At 39.5% G+C, this 27895-nt stretch overlaps 1 protein-coding gene across 1 annotated transcript in view; it reads right to left on the bottom strand.

Moving 5' to 3' along the window:
* Positions 1–4525: 4525 nt before the first annotated feature.
* Positions 4526–27895, bottom strand: part of E2F3 (E2F transcription factor 3) — a gene marked incomplete at its 5' end in the record, with an annotated part of 42775 nt that continues 19405 nt past the window's right edge. The window contains 6 exons of the mRNA XM_080639507.1: positions 4526–6906; positions 7619–7757; positions 10648–10760; positions 13389–13549; positions 14112–14331; positions 16363–16474. Of these exons, the coding sequence (XP_080495633.1) occupies positions 6641–6906; positions 7619–7757; positions 10648–10760; positions 13389–13549; positions 14112–14331; positions 16363–16474 (1011 nt within the window). The 3' untranslated portion in view covers positions 4526–6640. The remainder of the gene's footprint in view (positions 6907–7618; positions 7758–10647; positions 10761–13388; positions 13550–14111; positions 14332–16362; positions 16475–27895) is intronic.

A 27895-nucleotide genomic window follows, 5' to 3' on the forward strand; every position in this document is an offset into this window, starting at 1 on the left:
CGCCCCGCCTCTAGCCCCCGCGCGCGCTGCAGCGCCAGGACGGTGGCCGGCAGCAGCCAAAAGAATCAGCAGAGGCCTGCGGGATAGCCTCGCGAGGGCGGGGCGGGGGCACCGTGTGGCGGCCCGCCCGCAGATAGCCCGGCGTTGCCCGTCATGCTGCCAGAGCGCTGAGGTGTTTGTTTGACAGCCGGGCCGCCAGTCTTGGCTCTCTCGCCGTTGGACTGCCTAGGACCATTGGAGCCTTAACGCGGCCGCTGCGCCGGGCCGCCCTGGCTCTCGTCGGGGAGCGGGGGAGAAACGAGGAGCGGCGCCGTGAGGCAGGTGTCCCAGGGTCGTTTTCTCGGACGGTTGGAAAGACCTGCGGGCTCACCGCCCTCAAAGCGAAGAGGGTTCCTGGACAGGCCCCCGCCGCCTTGGCCGGAGTGGTCGGGTCGCTCGTTCAGGCTGGGATCCGCACGGCATCGAGTTGCCGGGCAGCTGGGTGCTGCAAACAGCGGATCTGTGAGCCTGGAGGTGAAGCTGTGGAGGTGAAAGTGGATTTTCCCGCAGCAGTGCGCCGTGGCTGTGTTTGAAATACAAATAACCAGCGCCGGGGTAGCTGCTGAGCACCACCGCCATGCAGTATGCAATCTCTGATCGAGTTTCCTGAATCCTTGGAAACTTACCTTTATTTTGTTTGGAAATTAGGTCCAGCAATATGTGTCCAGTTAAAACAGTTGGATTCTGATGTATCTGAACCAAATGAATGATGAGCTAGCTGTTCTTGTTATGTCCACAACACTTTTTTTTTTTTTTTTTTTAATCAGTAATTCCTCAAAAGACATTGCTATTAGCAACTTTTCTACATAGTCTAGAAGACATTGATCAAAATATTTAATGTGAGATGGCTAAAGTTTCTGGTATTGTTTTGCTCCAATATAAGGCTAAGAGCAACTTTTGTGATTAATTTTTAGAAGACATCAGTCTGGGTGTTTAAACTTGGATGGCTAAAGCTAAGGCTCTAAGCAGACACATTATTAAGTATAAAGTTTCCTTGTTGATCGAAGTGTGACAGGGTGAGCGTAATATTATTGCTTTGTTTTTAATATGCACAGTTAATCTGGAAAGATTATTTATATTGCATCTTTAGCATAGGCTGCTATGGAATATTAAAGTCACCATTTGTTGTGATAGTATTTCGAACATTAAGTTATGCTGTTAGAAGGAGCTTCTGAAATGATTATTTTATTTTCCAGTTAGCAGATTATAGTCTCCCATGAACTGGAGGGAAAGTGAATGAAAGCCCCAAGTGTATTCCATAATAGGCCTATTGGTCTGCTAGGAGATAAAACTTGGCAACTTCTACCCATGAATATAATTTCTCCTCCCTCTCCTTTTCCTTAAAAACTGGTTCTTATTTTATGTCACACTTATCTGACAATGCTCAAAGGCAAAGAAGGGATAACAATGAAAACAAAGTAACAGGAGAGATTTGAAAAGGCGAACTGGGACAGAGAGAAACAAGCACTTCATTTAAATCAGTCTTACAAGAACAAATCATTCTGAGGACTGAGCACTATTAATATCACCCTGGCCTCATGATAGAGTCATTGTTACAGCTTAAGATACATTTGCCTTTGTCATTGGTCTTTGTTTAAGCACACAAGTGCTTCTTGAAGATATTTTCAGTGAGACAGTGTGATGTGTAATTCACTATTTTTGCAGTACTTTTAGCCCAGAAGAGAATGGAGAAAAACACTTTAAAATCAGTAGTCACTTTAATCTGTTTCTGACATCCTCCCTTATAGTATGGTGTAAGCAGTCCTTAGTACATCAGTAAGTAATGAGATATATATTACCAATCAGTATTTTAACTGCTTCCTGATAAGGTTAGTGATTCTTTTCCTTTTTCTTCTCAGTTTCCTGTGTTTAGTTTTCTAAGTATTTCACATGCAGTCCTTCAGCTAAACATTTCTATTCTGTAAGCACTGCACTACCCCACAGTTATCTTGACTAGCTAGGTGTTTGCTTAAACAGAACTGGGCAGACATCAGTGATGTTTTATGGTTGACTAAAAGAGCAAAGCATAGATAGCCTGCAAGAGCTACCCAAAAATCTCCACATGAGATTGAAAAATACTATTCATTAAAGGGGAGGCAGTGAGCTCCAAGAGTGGCTCCCAGGCAGGAATAACCCATGAGTCCCATACCTAGTGACATAAATAGGCCATGCTGATCAGTTTCAGCATGATCCGGCGAGTCCTTACTTTGTCCCACTGCCAAGAAGTCATAATATCAAGCAGCCCTTGTGCCAGCACAGTCCTGTTTAATTCCAGGATGTAGCCACAGATGGGAGGCACTGTTTAAGTGCTTTTGAGGCTCACAATTCTAAATTACTTTGCAGCATTTTCATAATAACAAATAAGGCTGCACACAGACTGCTGGTAGTGCAACTGGTAGAAAGGGAAGCAGATGAGTCCCTACCACCTCCTAACTGCAGGAAGTATATCTGTATCTACGTGAGAAAAGCACTTTTTAAGAGACAGCGGCTGGCAGTGCAAGTCCCAGTTCTGGCCTGTAGAGTGGCAATATACATGCATCAGTTCCTTGGATATCCAAAGAACAGCTCCAGAGCACATCCTTTCCACGTTGCCTGCATACCTTGCTTTCTGCTCTACAGGGTTGGTAGACTCAGAAGATACCAGGCTTGGGCTAGGTTACCATTTTAAGTCATTCCAGGTTTTGCAGGAGTTGCTAGCAGTTGGATAATACAAAAACTACTAGAAAAATAAAATACAAACCTCAGGTTTAGCTCATGGTTAGTAGAAGATACATCCTTAGTTGTTTTAGAGCGTTTCAACTAATGCCCTTAGGGAAGGCAAACAGCCAGGGAACTGAGGGCCCAGTTTTTACATGACAACTCAAATCTCTGATAACATGCAGTTCTGGGCATAAAAGTAAGTGGGAAGGCACACAGGAAAAAAATGGAGAGTCCTACGGTTAGATATGAGAAATCATATTTCTTCCTCTGTTCCTAGAGTTTAGGTAAATTTGGCTGGTCAGCAACATTCAGCGCCCCTCAGAATTGATAGCAACCCATTTTTCTGTGAGATATAATAGAAAACAGCTTATACTGCTAAACTTAGTGCTTCTAAACATGTAGCAATATTTCGTGCTAGAAGAAGTACCTTACGTATCTTTCATACTTTAATTTCTACTATGAAAATGCCCATGTCTGCATCAAGACTGTGGTGGAATTTATTCTTTCAGGTATAAGTAAAAAAGAATAAAGTTGTAGCATCTGGCATTTGCAGGTAGCTGAGTTCTCACTGGAGATTCAAGAGCATGAAGCCCCTTTTTTTTTAAACTCATGTGTTAAAGAGTGTGTAGTTGCCTATCATTCAGGCTGGTTTTGACAGATTTCTCAGAATCTTTTTCCGTCTGCTTGCAGCCAAGGAATGCAGCACATGCAAGCCCCTGTAAAACCTCCTTCAACTAGTAGTTGTACACTGAATAATGTTGAGACACACCATGCTAGCTTAGGGGAGCAGAATTAGGTATTTTAACTGGCTGTTGGGGTTTTTTTTTCCTCCTGCTACTCAGCAAATCTGAAGTTTACAAGGCAGATGCAGAAAGCAGGAGGAAGAAGAGAGAAATTACATGAAAACTGGCTATCAGTAGCAGGTTCTAGGGACAAATAAGTGCTTAGGGCAGATACAAAACAGAAAACCCAAGATAGGCCAGGGAGCTATGATGGGTAGGACAAAAAAATTTACTGTCATCTCCGCTTCTAGAGGAGATCAGAGAACACGTCCTCTAGCTCTTCTTTATTATTTATTGGAATATAGAAGAACAGAGGATTGTCTCTGTAATCCTCCTTTCAGTACTGCTGTGTGCAGAAGTTAAAGAGTATGGACTGGTGCAGAAAGAGATAAAATAGCCCCTTCCTTGTGCGCAGGGAAGATGACAAGATTTACAACTTGTTCAGAAGTAACATTTAAGCAAACAACTGTATTACTGTGATTTTATATCCTGATAGCTTTTTTCTTTTTGTAATCGATAGCTGTACATCTAGAAAGGTGCAGTACCAAGAACAGAGAGGGAGTACAAGTTTATAAATGCACATCTGATGCATGAGACTGTTGGAGATCACTCAAGTAAACAGAACTCCTTTGTTTCAAAGCTATTAGGAAAGTTCCAGGCAATTATCAATTGGAAGGTTAAACAGATCCTCAATAATTTCTTTCTGTGATTTAATCTTAGAATAATCAATTCTTATGAATTTTGCAAGGTCTGTTCATAATTCATATAGGAGGGACTTGTTATCCCAACCTCTGGATCTCCTACTGTGTCTCTTTTACATATGTCTTTTATTCGTTTCACTCTAGCTTTAAAAAAAATCCGCTGAACTTATTATTAGCATAATAAAAAAATGGGATTGAAACCTATCTGGTGTCAAATGAGTATGAATACTAATAATGAAAATAGTAACAGCTAGGTTAGGTTCCAAGAAGGAGCATGATAGGCACCAAGAGCAAGAAGAATTTAAATACCTGTATACAAATCTAAACTCTTTAAAAAATCCTTTTTATTGATTCATTACCATACAAAATTTATTCAAATTACATCCATTTGAAGTGGTAAGATCACAGCTAGAGAACAGGTCATCCTTTAATAAATCTATTTACAAAACTCACCATAAAAGCTTTTTGTTGTTGTGTTTTTGGGGTTTTGTTTGTGGTTTTTTATTATTGTTTTGTATTTTTTTTTTACAGTATTTTACAGAGGTTTATTTTGTGGTTTCTTTTTAAACTAGCATACAATGCAAAGCTAAGGTAGGTTAGTATTTTGCCCACACACACTGGGACAAGTGTGTTAAATTTATACAAAAAAGAAAAAAAAGAAAAAAAAAGAAAAAAAAAAGAAAAAGATGGTCTGCATTAGTCTTCATTTTCTCTTCCTCACAAAAGTGCCCCTTTGTCTCGCAAGTCTTCATGCTCACACAACTTTTACTTTCCTCTTCTACAAGACTTTAAATACTACAATTTTATTTACAGATCCACATCTAAAAAAAAACTCTTAAAAAATTACAAACCAGCTAGAAAATATCCTGGCAGTGTTTACAAATTAATTCTATTGTACAAAACTGCTAGATAACTAAAGTGTGAGTTGAGAACATACATCAACTTAAATACAACTGCTGAATGATCTATGCACACATTTGTACATATAAACACACACTTAACACTGTTTAACAGTTCTTTGTGTTGCCCTTTATACATTTGTTATATTCCAAAACTCACACAGTCATACAGTTTTCTTATTAGTACTGTGACTTCTTGCCTTTTCATGTGTGAGCTTTCATAGCAGCAACTCAATGGTACCAGAAAACCTGCATACATCATATTCTACCACAGTACAAATAGTACTAATTTTCTGAGTATGTCAGATAAGCACAACAGTAATGCAAACAAAAGGATTATATGGGCATCATCTAATCAACATTACATTAATTTAGCCCAGAACATGGCAACATATTTTACACTAAGAAAAAAAAATTATTTAAGACTTCTTAGAATTCCTCTCACGTTCAAAAAAATAAATATTGGTACTATACTATACTACCAAAGATCTTCAAAAAATAAATGCAATTCAGTTGATGTGGTACTTACAGTTATGTACTTTGGAAAAAAATTAGTTCCATTTTGCTGGCGAAGAGAATTATAAAAAGCTGTAAGCAGAGGAAGCTAAACCCACTGAGATAAATCTGATATACTGAACAAACAAAGCTTGGCATAAGTGTTTTCCATAGAGGGAAAAACCCACAGTGCATCTCTAGTAGGCACTTAACACAAAGCCCCACTTAGTACCACAAAAATTTATGTACCAGTTCTAATGCACACTGGGGCAGTAAAATTGAACTGTGCATCTTCGTTCTAGTTAAAAAAACCAACCAACAAAAACTACCTTCACACGCGCACACACACAAGCATTTTTAAAAATCTGAGATTACTACGAGAAGTGGCAGAACTTTATACTTTTCAATATTTGCAATATACACCATATTTACAGTGTATTTTTTTTTTATTAAAAGCTCTTAAGGACATAAGTATTTGACCTCATAATGAGACATATACACAGCTCAAAATGAGCATTATGACAGCAATTTAAACATTCCCACAAGTAGCTGAAGAATCCCATTTCACACTTTCGCATTACTTCATATCTATGTTCACTGCAGGTACAATCCATGTTGTGACACTCAAAAGACATGCATTCTCTGCAGAAGGCACGACCTGAAAATACTATTAGAAAATTGTTATTTAGGACTAAACCAGTTTGTTGAGCCCTTCTCCATAAGCCCACTTGTCACGGTAAGCAGAGACTGGGGGAGTGTGAAGACAAAACATTTACGGCCACCTGCTTGCACTTCTGACTCACAGGGCGCTGGAGCTGAGGGTCAAGGAGAAGGCCTTGATGTAAAAGCCATCACTTGTTGTTTACAGATTTTAGGGAGTATTTAACTAAAATATCAGCACTGTTTGAGAGCCTAGTTTATTTAATAATGCTATTTTATAGTAAGGAGGGGACAACTCTGAATGATGGCAGGTTTTTTGATTCCATTAAAAACATGATTTAGACATGGACAGAATTTTAGAGAATCAGCTGTATATAAATTCATCCACCAGTGAAGGAAGCTTTTCTAAATCATAAGCATCAAAGAGGTCACTGATGCCTTCTTCATCCCCAAGGCTCAGCAAATAATCTTCCTGAAGCAGAGGAGGCAACAAATTCACAAATGGTCCTTCAAAGTTTGAGGGAATTTGGTCCTCGGTCTGCTGTAGAAGGTTGGCTGGAGAAGCCAATGGAGAGATTGTTGCCATATTTACTGAGCAGTCACCTTGTCCTGAGTTAGCAGAAACCACTTCTGTAAGGAGGGAGAGAAAAAAATAAAGATAACACATTTCATCTCATTAGAAGTATCAGACACAGGTCAAAGTAACCACTGAATAAAGGGCCTTTCATAAAGCATCATTTCAGCCAGAAATAGCCTCCATGCAGTTTCTAGCTTGTTTTTGATATGTTACAAAGAGCTTTCTCAGAAATGCTCATGTTGCTGTCACCACTGACTTTTCTACTAAAATTTTATTTTACAAGGTTTAAACTGGGGAGAGGGGGAGCAGGAGTGGAAATCAGGTGTAGTAAGAAGTGCCCATTTTTTGGTGGAATTCAAGTCAAAGTGAAAACTTTCTAGGGAAGAGATGTCATCAGTGACATTGTGTCACTGTGTAGCTGCATATACCCATACACAGGGATTTCTCCCTCTTGTGTCAAGGTGAATCTTTGCTGCTACTGCCCTATTTGAAAATACAAAAGGAACAAAATTGTTTCTTTTTCAATACTGCATAAACTTTGGTTACACATGATAGGCAAATAAGAAACTTGTTTTAAACAACTGATGAGAAGAGAATATATTTCCCACTAGGTAAACCACAAAGGCACCGTGTAAAATCAATACCTTAGCTTTTCACTTTGAAAAATAAAGCCAAAAAATAAAAGCTGGATATCTGAAGTTCAAAATGAAATCCTGAATGAGAGCATAAAGGATGGCCATTAGCATTACAAAGATATAAGCTTACCTTTGGAAATGGTTTTGGAAATATTCCCATTGTGGTCCTGACTATAGGTTTTCATTGGACTGAGGGCATCATTTTCCTCTGGGCATAGGTAAACTTCAATAGGTCCTTGAGTACTAGATAAATGTATCAATGCACTCTGCTAAAAAAACCAAAACCCACCAAACATCAGTTAGGTGTTATACCAATGGACACAACAGACGACACGGAGTGAATTCTTACTGGGGTGTGAATGTTTGAATACACTTTTTATTAATCAAAAGTACCTGGAGTCCCCCATGCATTTTTTTTGAAGATGTGAAAGCCTTGGCTGATATAGACTGGAAGAGAACATGAAAACTTCTCCCACCGCCTCTAGTGCGCAAATCTCAGAAGCCCACCATTTTATGTGTTGTACCATAACCAGAGAGGTGTAAAGGACTGAACTTCTAATATTTTCTTACAACCACAATAACCTGGAGCATTCTGATGGAATGGAACTATGGGATGAAAGTCACAGCTTCACTCATAACAATATTATTAGATCCATTTGTGTAAATGTTTCTGCTTTAAAAGGCTGCCAAAATGTCTTTCCCACTCCTCCAACAACTTTCAGCACTTATTCACGCTGGATTCAAACAGCTATATGCTGCTTCCCTGTTTATCAGTGAAGTTTTTCCAAATAACAAAAAAAGAACAACAGATGACATTTTCTTCACCCAAACTTACTTATGTAAGTCCTCTGCCCCCTCAAGGCAGCAATTCTGATGGTGGTTCTGAATAACAGGAACTCATAATTCCCCATCAGAAGTTACATTTTCTTAACTTTGATGCATTGATGCAACAAAACAAGATGACATATATAGACATCGAACATCTGCAAAGTTGCTCTTTGTGTTATGATGGAAAAATCATAGATGACTAGTTAAAAATAAACCTGCTCCAGCTGCATTGCATTAATAGTTTTAAAAAGCATGAACACAGGCCTTATATACCTCTTTGCAGACTTGTTTCAAATACATTTTATTGTGCCCTTTGACACAAAAATTCAGAAGTCCTCATACTATTTGCATTCTGGCAGTTATGTAACATAATAGACAGCATTTACAAATACAGAGAACAACTGAACAGGGATGCCCCAGGGCAAAGAAAACATTTAAGTGTGCTTAGGGCAGTGCTTTAGATAATTAGAAAAAAAGGAGATGGAAAGAGCAGGAGTTGGAGGAGGTACTGTTGAGTGACTGGGGCATGTAAAAAAGACACCAAACTGTACCTGCAAATGAGAGAAAGAAATAGAACTACACTGCCTGAAGCTGTAAATTAAATAAGTTGGCTATAGGGGATAAGAGAAGTCTCGGCACTAATTTTAATGATTGTGTGCCTGATCTCACTGAATTAAAAAAAAATAAAAAATCAAAGCATAATGCCTAGGGTAAAGAAACAGGAAAGCAAGCAATGATAACAGTGTGTATTTATAGATACTGATAAAAGACATCCCTTCCTCATTGTAGCAAAATGATTTATTCTTCTAAACCCTGCACCTAGGTTCAAAGCGGAAACCAAGGGCAAAGGCAGAAAACAAAAAATCCAAAATAAATTAAAAAAGGAAGAAAAAAAAATGGAAATTGTTAGGATAATGAGCCTAAGCAAGTGAAGAATAATTTTTAGAAAACAAGCAACTGGCAAGGATGAAAGAATAATGCAGAAGTATGAACACAACACATAGGAGTTTGGGGGTTAACCCCATCTCTAATTGCTCATTAAGTGAAGAAATTAGGTACACTTCTTGAATCTCTAAAGCAGTGGTTTGTACAAATTACTTAAGTTTGCCCAACGTACTTGGGTCTGTCGTAACAACTGGGAACTGTAAAGCAGCACACTTTTGCCACCAAGAGATAAAATCCCAGGAGTAGCTGAACCAAGTGGCTCATAAACCATGAGAGGAATGAAGAAAAGTAAAGCTACTCCCTGAGGATATCTTCAAAGAAAAGCCACCTGAAGAATTTTTTTCTCTTCAATTGTGGCATAGGTAAAAGAAGCAGCTAAGTTACCCCAGACATCTACCTGAGATAAGGGAAAGAATAGATGAAAAAGTGAGTCAGACATCTCATACACAAAAAAAGCAAGCCCTCAAAGAGAGAGACAGAATGTGGCTTGAGTAGCAATGGGCAACAGAAGAGGGACGCAGATGAACACAGCTTCAGAAATAGAAGTACTTACAATAACATAGGAAAGGAAATCCCCACCTCCTTCAGACCTCACCATAGCAAAGCACACTAGCACAATGTACAATGTTTTACAGAAATGTATAACATCAGTGTCAGTGAAGCAAAGATGATGATGGAAGATGGATGGGCAAGAATGGATTCTAGGAGTAAACCACAAGTTTCTACAATAACTGTACTACTTTAGGAAAAAATCCTACATGAAAACATGTTGCAATAAATTAGGATATCAGTAATGAGAGTCAGAAGGTGCTTAAGGCGTCGAGTTATCCTTGCACTTTATAAATAAAACTACATGAAGTGTTGGGGGGGGAAAGAGCTGAATCTCTTAAGAGAAAGATTTTACATGGCTGAAAACAGGAAATCTCAATTGTTAAGTAAGAACTCTTCTTCACATGAAATATGGCAGAAGAGAATATCTGTAAATAGTGTGGATTACTCTGAAGGAAAGCTAGAATTAAGAGGAACAAATAATGACTGCCCTGTGTAAACTGATTTTAAAAGTTCCCCTTCCTTTTTAATAAAAAAAAACCAAACAAAAAAAAAAAAAACAAAACCCAAAAAAACAACCAAAAACAACCAAAAAAAAAAAAAAAAAAAACCCAACAAAAAACCCTCAACCAAAACTGCCCCCCTTCAAAAGACAAAACAAAACCAACAACCAAAATAACCACACAACAACAAAACACAACAAAAACCCAACATCCCTAAGTCTGTAAAATAGATGAACATAGACTGGATGCCAATATAATCCAACTCAAGCAGCAGTTACCACAGTAAGACTAACAATTCACTTGCTCCATCTACACAAAAGTTAGTTCTCCTTACCTCCACTGGGTCAGGCACTTCAAGTCTTGTTTCTGGAGGAGCTTTCACAACTATAACAGTTTGGTCTTTAAGGCCACTAATTTTTCTAATATCTTGGTACGTCACATAAGCTAATGTAATCAGTGTTAAGGAATTTTCCAACCCGGGTTACAACATATTCAGACTATTAGAAGAGGCAGAAGTCTTTCAATTATTTTTCCATTTTCTCTACATTGCTCTTACCCCAGAGTTCTCTATCATCTATGCTGGTTGTGAGTGCAGTTAAACTGTGTGACAACTTCCCTTTAGTCTAACAGCTGGAGCCATTACCTAGAGATAAAAGGGATTCTGTATGCTGAGTACTTCTCTCTTCTCCTTTACACACGTAAGGCTACATAAGCAAACCTCAACAACCTGAAATTACTCACAGACTGCGCAACACAAAATTCTTTACACACTTGCTATCAAAATGCAAAGAACTGGAAATCACAGGAAAAAAATGTAAAGAAATTTTCAGTTGCATGATATAGATGCACATACACAATGTATTTTTGAGGTCATCAACAAAATCATTATTTCCATTTCATTTTAGGGGCTACTGTAAACATTTATACAACATAGAAAACATAAACGTATAAATATTTATACAACATTCATATATATATATAACTATATAATACATAAAATTATTTCAAAAACCTGTTTAAACAATTAAACAACTGGACAGTGCAAAAGGTTGGTTTCTGCATAAGTGTGGAGTGAAAATGAATATTTTGCTGTTCAACATAAATTTGTACTGTTTTGGTGGGTTACCTCATGGTGGTACCTCACATACTGGTCGGTATAACCGATATATCACAGTGCTTTTAGTCATGAAAATAACTGAAATGACCACAATTACATGCGAGCACTTCCAGCATTTTAGTTTTGTCATCTGTGAGATATCTACCATAATGTTTATGCCATGCAAATAAAAAGCCTAATTTATTATTATACTTCTTGGGGGTGTAAGTGTGAGCTATTTTGGTAAATGTGTACTGTTACCATGCAATACAGCAAGACAGACTGCCCAAGCAAAAAGCACCAATACATCTCACATCTAACTTGGACCAAACGGGTCAAGAGGCAAAATGACAGGTCAGCTTTTACCCAAACAGCTTTCATCAAGGCTTTTACCATTCCTTTACTGAGATTTAGTAAGGTTTGCAAAGGCAGAATACAAATTACAGCAACAGTGGCTGTCACTATACAAACAAAGGAAAGGATTGCATGGTTTTCAAATGAAACAACAATCTTCATTGCTGTAGCTGAAGGCTCCCCATGCTAATGCTGGGCATATCCCCAACCATTCAAGGTTAGCAATCATTTACTTTGATTCCATTTGTAAGGAATATGAGGGAGCACATTACCTAATAGTAAGAAAGAAAAAATCTTCAAAAGCAAAAACTTCATCTTCAGTAATTAGGCAAAGGAAGAGGTTTCTCAGCTCCATGAGCATTCAGCATGTCATCTCATGTCAGTGTTCAGTGAGGTGAGCAAAAGCCACATTCAGAAGGTTTCACACTTTTGCATTCCTTCCTCAATACTCACTAGTATTACCTGTAAACTTAGAGACACAGGAGGATTTGGGGAACACACTCTCCTAAATCCAAAAGTATGAGGCCAACACCCTGCTAATGCTGATCCCTCCTCCCCATGGGAGCCACCAATAGCAGAGGCCAGATCTCTATCACAGGAACCAGCACTATGAAAAAAAAATAGAGAATTGTCATGCTCAGTTTTGTCTTGCTTACATCTGTTCATGGATCAAGCTCTTAGCTGAAGGCAGTGCTGAGCCACTCCCTATGCCATTTGGTGATCTCTGCTTACATCTCAAGATGTGTATGAAAGCTAGTCAAAAGACAATATTTACATAGTTCACATTCTTTTTACTGACACTCCCATAGTATTTTCTGTCCTTCAGGACAGAGAGTAAGTCTACCTTATTTAGGTGCTCTTTAAGAACTACTCATTACATAAAGTAATAAAAGTTTTCACATCAGCATTTAATAAAATGCTTTCTTCTGTTGCCAATAGGTGGAAAACCTAGTGAAAATGAGAAATGGTTAATTACAAGGGGTATTAACAGCCAAATCGCCATAAGTCATCCAAACCATATGCACTTGAGCATTGCTCTTACATTAAATCAGTCCAAAATAAAGGTTTCATGAGCTCTCAAAATGTCTAGGATATTCTATCACAGATTCTCTAACCAGAGGAATCTGAAGATTTGTTGCAAGTTTCAGACTAAACTTTTCTCTGTGCCTGTAATTTATATACACACCAGTTTGAAATTAAAAATTAAAAAGTAATGAATACACAGACAACTGTTACCTCAGCAAAGACTTTGTCTGCATGCCTTTACAATTGCTGCACACCTAGGCACAGGGTTTGCTCTAGGATCACAGTAGTTGAAAAAGCACAGAGTTGTTGGATGTTTTCACTCAATCAGCTAGATTCTTGGTTCTGCTCTACATGAACATGGATGTTAATAGGCCCCTTCATATACCACCTTTTCTTTTTTCCTTTGTGTTTGGGACATTCCAGAAGCAGTACAGGTGCAAATGGCTTAAGTCATTTCTAAATAGAACTATATTAAAACCCATTAGTCAACTTGCAATTTCTAATGCTTTGTATCACATTATGTAGAGGAATTCTCCTAGTATTATATTACAAGACACAGTAAGGAGACTGGCCAGCTTTGAGGTTTTGGGAAAAAGGATATCTCTGATTCTCTGAGTCCTCCGTTAGCAGCTTGAGGTCGAGGGTGCAGCTTTGGATTAGCTCATCCAGTTTCTTCTCTTCCTGAGTCAGTTCGGTCACCTCCTTTGTGAGGCCTTGACGCTGTGCCAGCATGCCACCATCTTCTGACAGACTGCAGCCCCTATGGGTACAAAGAAGGAAGACACTCTTTCAGCATTTGTAAAACTTGACCCTACACTACAGGAAAGGGAAGAGGCAGGGTTTTGCACTTCAGATTAAGTTCTTAGCCCTTTCTCCCTAAACCTGCCCATAGAGAGTCAAAAAAGAATGCTTTCCAAAAAAGCATCTTTTTATCATGACAACACATTTTGGAAGTGCCACTAGATGGAAAAGTTGAATATTTCTAAGCACTTCCAAAACCTTGGCTCCTAGCTCCCCTCTAACCACACCATGAAGATGACCAAGGAAAGCACTAAGTAGAGATGCATACGCAAAAACTTACTCCACTTGCAGAACTAAATGAGTTAATCCAGTATTCAGACAAAACATTAGTTTCTAATTTCCCTGACAAACACTATTTATACACTGAAAACCTGTCTTAACAGAAAAACAAAGCGTTATCCTGAGGGAAGGCATTTTGGATGATTGCTTGGAGCAGAGTTTCGAAAAGTGGAAGAAAGACACGACTGCACTGTGACCGTGAAATCAGCCAGCAGGAACGGAAAAGGATAATGAATACTCACATCCACTGAATGTTGTTTTTGGATTTTTTCTTAATGAGATGGATGCCTTCCAGTACATTGGTGATATCATAAATCCTCCTTTTTTGCACCTTGAGGACCTCTGCTGCTCTGTTCAAATCTAAGACCCCATCAGGAGATTGGCTCAGCAACTGAATGAACTTCTTTGTAAGAAGGCCAAGTGATGTATCATACCGAGTCTTTTCTGAAGGAGATTTTGGAGCTTAGAAAGAAAGAGAAAAAAAAGAAAAAAAAAATCAGTTTTCCTCATTTGGGTTCTGAAAGCAGCATCCAGAAGTGAGAGGATATATATTACAGTTATTTCTTTCATTTTTACTGAAGACATCTCTCAAACCTCTGCACTAAGACATAATTTACTACTGAGTATTTATTTGTATTTCAAGATGTACTTTTCCAAAAGTCACAGGTACATGAGCAAATAAAACATTTTTTTAATGCAAATACTTCCATTAGTCTGACTTATACATATAGCAATAATTTACTTAGGCTTTCACTATGTGAATTCTTAACAGTATTTTTAGTACCTATTTATTCTGGCAGCAATAACAAAAATTCCCCTATGACACTCCTTCATCAGGCTGATAGCCAGCTTTCATCAGGGTTTGATTTTCCCCTCTTGTAAGATAAGTGTTTCACATGCAATTAAGCAGGACTTAGGTGTACTTCAGTGGGTGAACACAACGACAGATTCCATCAGTGCCAGACTCCATAGCTTACAGAAAATTCAAGTGAATTATTAGAGACTGATATAATTTATAATTATCATTTCTTCAAAACCAAACAGTGCTCAAACTGGGCAGAAGTATCCACTTCTTCCAAATTAGAAGCCAGCAAAGGGCTTGGATCTTACTAAACAACTTGCTGTTTTCATGCACAAATGCAGCATCTATGCACTTAATAGATGTTCTTTTAAGAGTTTAAACATTTAGAATAATTTCTAATTCTAAGTTTTCAAGGCCTTTGTGTCAAGGGAAATGAGGCACCCATTATAAGAAGCCTGCTGGGCTGGTACATCTCAAACCTTTCATTCATTTCAAGTATTACGCAGGTTGGATCTTAGGCTATCTATGGTCATTTTCATGTTTTCAAGGTTCAGGCCCCACATTCAATTGCATAAATCAGTCAAAGCTGAAATCCTATCTGAAAGCAAACCTTCAGACTACCCTGAAATATTTTGAAGAATATGATAGCTTTTCAATGAAAAACAAACCTGTTTGCAAAGAGAACCAGCTAATTGTATCTAGTGTTTGGTAGATTCAGGGCTTGTCTGCACTAGGAAATGGAGGAATATGGTTACCACTTAGGTGACCTTGTGAATTTAAAGCATGGTGGTTTCTTTTTGCTTGTTTTTCCTTTGAGTTTGGAAAAGAATAAGAGGATCAGAGTGCTAAGGGCAAGAGGCTACTTGACCCCCACCTAAAACGGCACTAATTGCCTCAATAGAAACAAGCAGTTTGGCTGGAGAGGAGGGACAAGTACTTACCCCTTCCTCACATCTCTTGCTCTGCCATCACTGCCACTGCTGCCTCAGTCCTTCCTGTTCGCCTCCCTCTGCAAACCCAATTCTCCTGCTGAAATCCTCTAAACAAGATGGCAAGGCTGCACCCTGCAACTCTTGTTGCAAGGAACCTACTGCCTGAAGCAATACAGATGTGCAAAAATTAATACTTGCAGCAGCTAAGCAGTGGCAGTAATAATCTAGTATTACTGCAGGGAGAGAAGGCAGCTCAAAGCCCACAAAAAGCATTTAGCATACACAGCTAAGTCTCTTTACAAATCCCTGCCTGCGGGAAGAAGTCCTGCCAGTCAGCTGCTGGAACTTCAGCACAGAAGAAGGCTGGCCTGATCAGCCTTGCCTAATAACCATGTGTTTGAACCCACCATACTACCTTCTTTCCTGAGCATCTACCTCTCTTAAGAATCCCCAACTTCATGCCCTTGGCTGAAGAGAAAATTCTGGACAGAGAGGCTGAAGGCTGCCTGGCAGACAGAGGAACAGATCTAGCAGCCACGAGCCTCTGCAGCCTCTCAGCAGGTCTGCACCAACCAATGCACACTGCTAACACATTGCCCACTGCCTAGCTGTGGAACTGAGTAAGATGCATGCTCATGCAGGTGAAGACAGTAATAAACACACTTTTAGCTATGTAATGCAGCCTGTTGTACTGTTTTGCTCTGGTCTCAAGCTAATAAAACAAAACAGTAACATACAGTGTGTTATCAGTTTCCTTACTTTTTGGACTATCTGGACTTCTTGTTGCAGCTCTTCCTTTTCCCTTTGGAGTCTTTAGTCCTTCAGCAAGATACTGGTGGCCACTTTCTCCTAGCTCTAGCCTTCGTTTTGCCTGTTAAAAAGAAAACAGCATTATTTTTAAGTCAATGGATTCTTAAGAAATGTATTTTACTTTATCAAACACAATATTGAGGCTACACGGCAGTGAACTTTTCACAGCAGGGTATCAGTACAGGTTCATTCCCCATATTCATGACAACGGGATCTGAATATTTACTGGAATTCTAAGGTAGACTTAAAATAGATAACTCTCAAAGGCTAGGTTGATGGGTGGTTTATTTGAAAATTCAGCATTTTTTACTAATTTGCAAAGCTGAGTGACAGTTTTATGGTCTGCTTCAGCCTAGTTTGGACCTTTTGAAACACATGAAAGATTTCTACCCTCACTTCAGAGCATTTCAGTTAAGGAAAACGAAGTGAATCTCTCAAGCACATGCATGGATGCACCCAAGAAAGCTATTCCTTTTGAAAAAACTCCTTATATACATACAAGTTTGTGCACACGTAGTGTTATTGCAAGTTATGTTTTAAATTCACCATTCGAAAGGATGGCTTTGAGAGGACCAGTAGCTTCCACTGTTATAAACTTTCCATCAATGAAATAAAAGACATGACATCCAGAGTAACACTGGATAACTGTTCTCCTCTGCTTCTCAACATTTTTTGTCCTCACTGAAAGCACAACCACTACATTTATTTCATATAAGCTAGCAGGTTTGCATTAAGGCTGCCTATATAAAAGCAAGATGAAACAAAAGTAGTATTAGAAAGATGATGCCTGAAAATGAGCTAAATATTGCATTCAGCTCAAAGGAAAGCTGCGTACATCTTGAATAACAAAAATGAATGAAACTGTTAACCTATGCAACACACAAACTGTGACAAAACACACCACCAATATGAATATTGTTCCTAGGCAGAAATACAATCTGCTATCTTTGGAAACAATTCTAAACCCTGCCATGCTGCTCAGGTTACTGAAATAAAAACTGGGGATATTTGTTATCCTGACAATAGAAAGAACACTACCTGGGAGGACAAAGGAAAACTGAGAAAAAAAGTTTTACATCTAATGAAGTTTAGTCAAATAACTGTTTCGGAAGAATGTTGTTTATTTAATTAGGTAGACTAATTCAGAGTACTTTATTTGCTTGCTCTTTAGACTTGCCCCAAAAGGTTGGGTCATATTCTGCTCCACTGTGTTCAGCTCTGCTGTGGAGCTGTAGACAGGTATTTTTGTATTTACAGATTTAGCTTGTGTGTTTTACTTTGGGTCTGTGATCAACAGAAGGCTCTAAAATTAATTTATATGCATTTATTTATGGTAGACACCTAACATCTTTGTATTGGACTCCGTTTGCAAACCTCAAACTTATTAAAAGATAATTTAAAGCACATAAAAACATAAAGTCCACAGTGTAACAGTAAGTACAGAGTGCTCAAGCCGTTCTTTATATTTTGTGTGAAGGGGCAAGGCGCTAATTCGTCAGCGACACGGCAGAACTGAACTGCATCTTTCTAACCAACACAGGTAGTGCACTCCCAGCAGCCCATGGGAGGCAGATTCTAATGGCATAAAACATAATACAGAGGCAGCTCCTCTCCCTGAGACATTGGCTCTGTAATTCAAGGACACAGATTTTAAAAAGGTCAACTGTTAACAAAAGCATCCAGCTAATATGTTTAGCCAATGTAATTGGATTAAATTAAGATTACAGCTATTCCACAGGGAGAAATACATTTCACACTTTTTTAAGTAAGTGTTTTTCCACCCTGAGAACTATCCCAGAAAAGGAAGGAGGGGTGAAAAGGGAACAATTCAGGGCGTGGGAAGACTAGGCCAAAGGGATACAATTAAAGATAAAAGAGAATCTCAAAACCAGGTGTGAGAAGGAGGGGAAATGCTAAAGACTTAAATCCAGAGATTTGCAGCAGCTTTCTCCATCAGATGAGAAATTTAGTTTTGGACTACACATCAAAACTTCCTGTCTCAACTTGTTAGTGAGACACAAACAACGGTATTTTGCCCCTATTTTTGTGGTTAAACACAACTTTCTCCTATGAACTTCAAATAATCAGGTTTGGTAGTGTAAGACCATAAACAGCATCCTTTGGCTGTGCATAGCAGCACAAGCCTGTGTGTGCTGGGAGATGTTACAAACAACACGCTCCTGTTGGTCTCACCAGCATATTGTACCTATGGGCAGTGCAGGACTATTGACTGGCATCTGGAAAAATACCAAATGATAGAGATAGAGCTAAAGGTAGTTATTTTGTAGGGCACAAAGCATACGGAAAGCCTGAGAGAGATACAGAGTGAAGTATTTTAGAAGAGTTTAAAAGAGCTTGGTGAAGTCACCAAGAGGCAATTTTAGCAAACCCTGGGGAATGTTTAATTTCTGGCCAGATGTTGCACGTCACTCAGCAAGTGCTCTCTTCCCCTTCCTGTTTTACAAACTTCATAACTGATAAGATGCAGGACTGAAGTGGAATATTCTCTCGACTTCTTCTTCTTCCTTGGCAAAAGGCTTTCTAGTGTTTTTTTTCTTTTCATTAGAAATCCTGGGTAACTCCCAAGATTGTCTCTCTCCCAGATCTCCAAAATTATTCATGGTGCTTCCTGACATCAGACTTCCCTTCAGAAATCTCAAGATCTGTGTTCAGCAATCATCAGAATCAGTGACCCTTAAAAAAAATGATCTTGGTTTGCATAACTCACTTCTGCTACTCTATACTCAGTATTTGCGCTGTTTGTACAAATTTGTATTGTTTGCAAATTTAGTTGCGTTGTTTGACCAATCACAGCATGCAGAATCTCCTCAGCACGTGGGACCTGCCAAGACGCAGCAAGTGAAAGGACACCAGCACAAAGCTTCCCAGTGATTGGGGAAGATGGGAAGCATAGGGACTAAGAACTTCTCAGTGACATGAAACTTGAGTGCAATAAATCGAAAACAGACTCCTCAAGGGGATTGTGAAAGGAACACAAAATACATGCAGAATTAGGTAAAGCCACAAATACATACATCCAGTAAGAAACATAGAAGTAACAGGAAAGCATTCCATTGAGCTGAACCACACACCTACCTAACCCCTTGCTGGAGACAAAGAATGTGGCATCAACTGTTTTGACTCAATTTTCTCTTCCAATACTATGAGCAATTCCTGACATACATACAACTACAGATCCACTGTTCAGTGCAGATCACTAAAACCAGGTGGCACCTCAACTCCTATGTTGTTATGCCCTTTAAGCTTTTTAGCTTCAATCCTTTTTATTAAAAAGAATATAAATAAAAAAGGAAGAAAAAAAAAAAAAAGAAGAAACAAACACAGCTACCACAATTAACAGCAGAGGCAAACCCACAAAAATGCCTTCATAAGAACTCTTGTCTCCATAGGAAAATAGTTTAATAGGATAAGCTAAGTATTTTCAAGTAGGCAGGACCTGATGCAATTCACTTTACAATACTCAGTCTCAGGGATTATTAAGTTTTAAGAAGAGGCTGGAAGCAGGCATGCTTTTGGAGAACTAGGGAAAAAGCAGATGTGTTTTTCATGAATTGAAAATAGGGATGGAAAAGATGTAAATGAGAAATTACAGCCTATTCCCCTTAATGGGCTGTTTTCACTTCACTGCTGCCAGGGCCTAACAGATCACTGCTACCACCTCTTCTACACCCTCCATCCCTGCACTCTCCCTGCTCCCCTGGTGTGGGCAGCACCGGACTGACGGTCCGTATAAGACCAGGCAGGGAGCTGGATCAAGAGGTCACAACCAGCACAAACCTAGTCCTCCGCCAAAACAACAGTGAGTTTTCTGCAGGATTATCCCTTGTGGATGACTTGTATGCACAAAGAGCTACTGAGTGGGAGCCGTGGGGCATCCCCCATGCTCCTAGGGGCATCTGCTTGGTGTTCAAATGACTTTGCCTTCCTGCCACACAGCAATCAACTTCAGTTTTTAGGGAAAGAAACCGGCACCAATTAAATAAGAAAAACAAAGGTCAGTGTTACCTTGTAAGAGCTTAACAGATAGCACAGTGCTAAGTATTAAAGTAACAGCCAGCATGGGATTTGGTTGAGATAGCAGAGGGAAGTGCTGTGGTGGGGACAGCCAGCATCAGTTTCTGAAGACTGTACCATGTCACACCAAAGCTTCATTTTTTACAAGCCTTATATTTCTAGGTTTGAGGAAAGAAGCAGTAAGACATCCTCTAATTCTTTCCACTGATAAAAATCATTGAGCAGAACTTTGCCAAACTATGCACATTGAAATTTTTCCTGCTAGATGTCTCTTTTAGTTTTATTACTGGATGCGAGACAGTTGCACTGTTTGCAAGAGACAGACCCAAGAAAAATTACATTATCTGTGCTACGTTCTGAAAACCCCTTGTCTGAAATATTCATGCACCCGTTACACTTTAGCAGGCAGGTAAAACTTGACAGAAGGATGATCTGAGTTGGGCATATTCTATTCCCTGAAAATCCCAAATTTAAAAACCCTCGGAAAAGCTCAGTCAGTATATTTTCATTATTAACATTAAGAGCCAAATTCCATTTCAAACTGCAAGCACCACAGCTCTTGGGCCTGCCCAGGCTATACACATGCCATCTCCTGAAAGGTCTGAGACTCATGCAAGTCCCTTGTTCCCCTAGCAGGCATTCAGGGTATCTTAGAGCAGCAGCAGTCTGATTTAAATACAAAGGGACAAAAGTTTAACTTGGAATGAGAGCAAAAGTAACCTGGGACAAAGCCTGCTGAGATGGCAACAGAAGATAAAATAACTTATTCCAAAAAGAAACCGGGATGAGGAGCTGGAAAGAAACTGCAGTGTAAGGTTGACTGGGCAGGAAAAACAGGAAGATTGGAAATAACCAAGCATAGCAAGGAGTAAATTGTGTGTATTAAGTGATAGCTGACAGTGAACTAAGCAGCAAGCCAAAGAAATGTGCCTTAACACTCAGCTGTGTTTCCATCTGTGTCTCAGGGCAAGGACTATATTGAGCAAGTTAAGCTAGGGCAGATGACTAAGCCTGGCATAGACTCTAGAAGATACTACAATTGCTAAGGACAGATAAAATAGCAGCTTTTCTGTATGTCACCACAATGCTGATATTACTGGGGAGGGGATGCAAAACTATCCGGGGAACACAGATAAATTTTGACCGCCGCAAGGAAGCCGTAGCACAGACACTTTACCAATCCCCACACACTTTCCACAGGCTTTCTTCCACATCTTCAAAATTAAGCAGTCACTTAAAACTACGCTTTAAAAGCTGAGGTTCTGAGGCAGGAAAGCTGTTCCAGAGGTCAGGAGGTACACAGAAGAAAGCAAACATCTTACGTGAAAGGGTAAAAATTAAGCTGGAGCTTGATAAGGAAGGAACACAAGAGAAGCAGCAAGGAAAGACACCTTGGGGTGAATGCACAGAAATATTCATATGCTACGGAGTTGCAGGCTTCGTATTTTGAACATGCCCAAATGATTAACTCTGGTACGTGGAGAGCTCCAAGTACCTACCAGAGTGCTGCACCCAGTGGAGGGCATGGCAAACACTACAGCTACCACCAGGAGAGGCTGAAAAATGGGGAGAGGTGCAGAGAAGAGAGGTACGGAGCTCTCAGCAAGAAAGGGGCTGAGCTCTGCAGGTGAGCTTACAAGTGATGAAACACCTGAAGTCAGCAAAAAAAATGCAAGGAGACCACCAGAGTCCCTGCCTTTGGACTCCTAGTGACAGCTCCTCATTTCATACCTATTTCTGTCAAGCAGTGAGGAGATTAGTTTGCAGTTCAAATTCCTGGAAGGGAGAGGGGTGTCAGTTTTCCATGAAGAAATATTTACCCCAATCTACACACAGATACCAATATTTTATACCACTGTACCCTTGGTTTCAGTAGTTAATTCCAACAGCATAAAACCATTGAAAGGGGATTTAAGAAAAGAACAGGGAGATAAAGAAATAGCTGGGAACTAAACTACTTGCACGTAAAAGAAAACAAACTATGTCCTTACAAGGGGAGTTCTAAAAGTCCTCTCAACTCATCTCAAAAATACTCTCTTTTCAAAAGTGTGCATTCCCATACTACCCTACACAGAGGAATGGCACACTTTAATGAAAACATGACCTCAAAATTAAGTTTTACACATAACCCACTCATTAGATTAGGGTAAAAGCGTATAAAAAGGAATACACAGAAATAGTGCCTTGAAAATTGAACACATTGTAAAACCAACACAGAGAAGAACAGGAGTCTGAAATATCAGTACTTATTAATCAGGATTATTACTTGAGTGACAAGCAGCTGGTATTTAAAGTAACATTTAAAGATGTATTTTAAAGCAAATGACAAAACAGCTAACAGAAATCAACCTACTCCAACACAAAAGCCCCACATTTTCTTCTCAGAAAATGGCAACTGTATTAAAAAGAGGACAAAAAGATCCTTTCCACTATACCAATTTGTGTTTCCTAAACCATCATCTTATTTTTCAGCTTTTCAGATATCAGCTTATTATAGTTTTGACAGAGGGCAAATCTTCTCTAGCTCCTATATTGAAATTATTCATTCAGCTACGGTAAAGTTGTTTGGCTTTAATGTAGATGAATATTAAAAGAAAATCCCCTTTGTATGTCTTAATCAGGTTTATAATTCAATACAAGGCACCTCACAATTACCAAATTAAACTAAATTCTGATCATCTGCAGCCCCTCCTCATTAGGTTTTTGACCCTGAAAGCCAAAGGCTGGCTGTTATTCTGGTGAAGTTCTTTCAAGGCCTAATTAAACCATACTATTTCCACTGGTCTTCCATTTTCATAATTCCCTCAGAAGCATCAGGAGTGTCAAGGAAGCCATGAACTGTAAGTACTTAAATATCAAACCACAAGACTTATATTTGGCTCAAAAAAAAAAGTTTAAATGTGGATGGCCAAGTTGCAGTGGGAGATTCTTGTTTGAAAGTAGGACCCAAACCAGAAAAATCTGGTAATGGCTTTCCCTTCCCAGGTTGAATATGCTGAAAGCAGCAATGCAAGCTTCAGGAGTGCCTCTCAGTTGTTACTGCAGAACATCGCACAATGTTTCAGTAGTTAATTCTGGCAGTATAAAACCACTGAAAGGGGATTTAAAAAAAGAACGAGAAGATAAAGAAATAGCTGGGAACTAAACTACTTGCATCTAAAAGAAAATAAACTTTTCTAACACGCACTAAAAGGAATACGCTATCTTTCAGGTATGCTCAACTGTTAGAGCATGGATAGCTAGCTCCTGTGTTAGTGGCACCGTGCACTGATGCCCTTCACCTCACCCCAACATGGCAATTCACACTTCTCTCACCTTGGTCCTGTCTGAAGAAGAACACGTTCATCTGCTTTTAAACGAAAAACAGTGACATGAACCAAACCCAGCAAGTAGCGCAACACAGCAATGAAAAATGGTGGTATTTTCTTAGACCTATGGCAGATCATTTTTACTGAAGGAGGATTATAATCTTAAGGTACTAATTGCCTTTCATTTTCATTCAGATAACTTGTGGGGAGCTGACCTGCCGGAAGGTCAGAGTATCCTACAGCCACCACTGTTAGCATAACTCAGGCACTGAAGTAAGTGCACAACCTGTTTGATGTTATTCCATTTTCTGCTCATCAGTCTACTCACACACCATGGGATCAGCCAACAGCCCATCAGGCTTGCTCTTGGTATAGTGGCCACTGCTAAAATGTGCAGCTTGTGTTGTTCTCCTGCACTGGTGCAGTACTTCAATACTTACTTTGCAATAGAAGAGGAAGGACATTACAACGGTTGTGCAAGAATTAAACCAAAGCGTAAGCGAATTTTCAGACCTCAAACCAACAGAATTACACCTATGCTGCATAGGAAATGAATCACCCTAGATCCTTCTATTGCAATTTTTTCCACCAGATATGAAACAATTACTTCTTACTGGAAGCAATACCTTTGCACTGTACTAAGCTTTGAAGGCTCCAGTTACTGCTTCATGTTGAAATATGAATAGTTATTTTCAGGAAACTGCACCCAGTTTTCATCTCAACTGCTAAACTGTCTCAGGTGAGGGCCACACCACATATGTCCCTGTGCAGCCCTGAAAACAGCTCCCACGCCACAGCCACTCCCCATCCCAGCAGCTGCTGAAGGCTGAGCTGCATCTGCCTGGTTAAGGTAGAAGCTATGGAGACAAAACTTCCATAAAATGCACTGACAAGCAGTCAGGACTTGCACCTGGAAGCACAGACAGACCAGCCAGAAGCAGGGCAGGGGATCCTCACCGCAAGTTTTTGGGATGGCTGGGTGTAGCTGGACAGTTTCCCTCCCATTCCCTGGGAAGCATGGCCATGACCATGGTGGCAAGGCTAGCCCTGCCACCAACAGACTTTAATGCCAGCCTGGTCCTACAAACCGATGTCAAAGCTACTGGCCATTGTCCTACACTCATTCCCAAAGATACCACTTCAGCAGGGCTGGTGCCTCCAGAGCAAAGCAAAGCTTGGGGGTTTTCAGTTGCAGTTCATGTCAGTGATGTCTCACCACAGACATCCTTTGAAGAAAACAAGGCTGTCATAAAACAGATCTGTTACTGAATTTTCAAACTGATGGCAAGCAGGCGGGGTGGGGGGAGGAAGGACAAGATGACAGACTGGCTGCCTAAGAGATTTCTTGATGCAATTTCTTTGTATTGCATCTATATGTAACACACCAACACAGGTTCACTTTTAACATTACCCATCAAGATCAAAGGAAAGCAAATAAGAAAGTGATAGCTTGAATTCACACTGTTTATGATAGGGTACAACTTCTCCATTTGGCTGAAGAGATGCTTGCAGTGTTTCATGCCTTCAGGAGACTTCCAGCCTCTGGAGTAGTGAGGCTAAAATTGAACTGGATCAAGGGAAATTAGTCTCCCATATAATTTTAAGGTTGGTCCCAAGGAAAAGCCATCAAAAAGCAGTCAGTCGCAAAATATATCCTAGAGATTATTTTGTCATTTGTATTTAAGGACTATTTTTTAAAAAATACTCTTTTAAAAACAAGTCATTAACTTCAAAATAAAATTGTGATCATATTAGTTCCACTCAGTGGCTTCCACTCTATGTATAGAAATTAGTACAGCTACTTAAAAAGGAAAAACTTTCAAATGCTGCAAGCTGTCTGCCAAATTGTCTACTAAACAAACAAGCATTGGAAGGGGGGGAGGAAGAACATTAAGGGAGCTGGAGAATAGGATAGGTTGAACTTCCTTAGAGGAAATTCCACTAAATGTAACAGATACACCAGTTAAAATCTGAAAGAGTAGCACACAGGTATATATAGCGACATAAGAATTGGGAAAAGAGTTACTCCTTACTTGCAGAGCATGTAGAATACAGTCAAGCTCTCTAGGAAGATGTAATTAATCAGATTTGATACAAATGAAGTGAAAAGGGAGGAGGAGGAACACTTGCAAAGCCATGCCAGTGTTATCTCAGTGTAGGTGCACTGTAATGATGCAAGACTGGGCTCGCAACCCAAAGTCTGCTCAGTGAATTGCCAGCCTAAGCCACAGCATCTCAATCTTTGTTTTCCTTGGATACAAGACACCTGCAAGAAAGGACAGCATGTGTGGAATTACACCAATGAAGTTTCTGGAGCGCAAGTTTTCTTGTCCGCACAGGTCTGTGGTTCAAGATTTCTCACCCTGCCACGCCAAACCTTCCTGGACTCCATGCAAAATACCTGCACTGAGTTACACCAGTGCAGTGCCAAGGGACTGACAGGTGACTCATGGGAACCAACTTACTTGTACATTCTTTCAAAAATGGGTGACAAAGATCAACATGCAAACACTTCAGGAACTACAGCAGAGAGCTACAAACTAGACGGCAGTAAGTTTTAAATACTCAGGCACACATGAGCATTAGTCTTGAGTGTTCATGCCCCCAAAGGAGGGGAATCCCTTCTTAACAAAAGTCAACCCCAATCTTGACTGCATATTTTTAATTGACTGCCTAAGGCACAATGGTTCTTACATTTAACTACTTGTTCAGTTACTGCAATTAGTTATGAGAGAAGTCAGATCTGAAGTAGTAAAGCCTTTTATTTTGAAGTACTTCCTTAACCTAGTTCCATACATGTATGAAAACATACAGCTGGATTCCCCCAAAGTAATAAATGTACTTTGGATCCATTTAGGGTGATAAAAATATTATATAAATTCCAAAGGACACTGAAAGTTGACAAAAAGCTATCAGGAGACAACCAGACTCAGAGGAGATAAAATGACTTGCACTTAAGAGTCGGATAATGAGAAATAACAGGATCCTAAGCATTTACTGTAATACAGGATAGTTCTGTACATTATGTAAACTGTGGGTGGTTTAGTTCACTTTAAGGAAGTCCCAACATTGTCCAGGTTAACCCTGAGAAGTTACTTTTGCCCTACAAGTAACTGTAATGCTGACTTTGCACGAAGTATTCAATTTATCAGTCAAAAGTTAATTAGGTTCAGTTTTGAAAATGAAATTACGAGGATCACATGAAAAAAATGCTTAAGTAACCTTGAAGAAGTTAATATAATAACCTCATCCACATACCAAACCTCAGAGTAACGAAAATAAGTAACAAGTGCCCAAGAAACAGAAAACATGGTTTACAGATCCAAAAGCAACTATTCCTAGAAACAGAGAGAAAGGAGGCTCCAAATCAGCAGAAAGTCACAAACAGATAGAAGCACGTAAGGAGAGAGTGAGGGAGAGAATCACAGATAGCAGGGCCTTAGAGACTCCAGTTGTGGCTGGCAGCCCGCTTCATCCTAGATCAGGAGACAGTACTGATATCTTTACAGTACTAACAACTTCACAGCATGTTTGACTACAAACTGAACTTGATTTTGACCTAGCCTGGGTTGCTAAACTCTAGATTTCCTCCTTCCCCACATCAAGGTAGGCAGCTGTTGCATATCCTCTTACAGCACCGGTCAGTTTGCCAGCAGGCAGCTTATGTGACTGAAACAGCACAAAGACAGCAGAGTTCCTAATGTTTTAAATTCTATGTATCACAAAGAACAACTAATCCACCAAGCTCTCGCTGTGATTCGCATCCTACCTCAGCAGTCTTTTACCACTCCATCAGCCACACCAAGGAGCGGAACAACCTGGGAGTGCTGACAAAATGAAGACAAATTATTTGGTTCAAATAGCAAGTTTTACTCATTCTTAGTGACAGAGAGGGAATAAAAACAAGACAATAACATGCAAAAAGAGATTGAGTCTTGGTAGACTAAACTTTCTTTTTCACATCTGGGTAAATTCTGCCATACCATAGATGGGTCAATCTAAAAATCTGATGTGATAGCCTCATTTACAAGACAGCATCTGAAACAGATGTGTCATCACAGTGAATAAATATATAGGAGAAAACTAGTCAAAGTTGCTGTTCTTTCTCAGATTATGAAGTATATTTTTTCAAATTACCC

This window comes from Psittacula echo (genome assembly GCF_963264785.1).
Source record: "Psittacula echo genome assembly, chromosome: 2".
NCBI lineage: Eukaryota > Metazoa > Chordata > Aves > Psittaciformes > Psittacidae > Psittacula > Psittacula echo.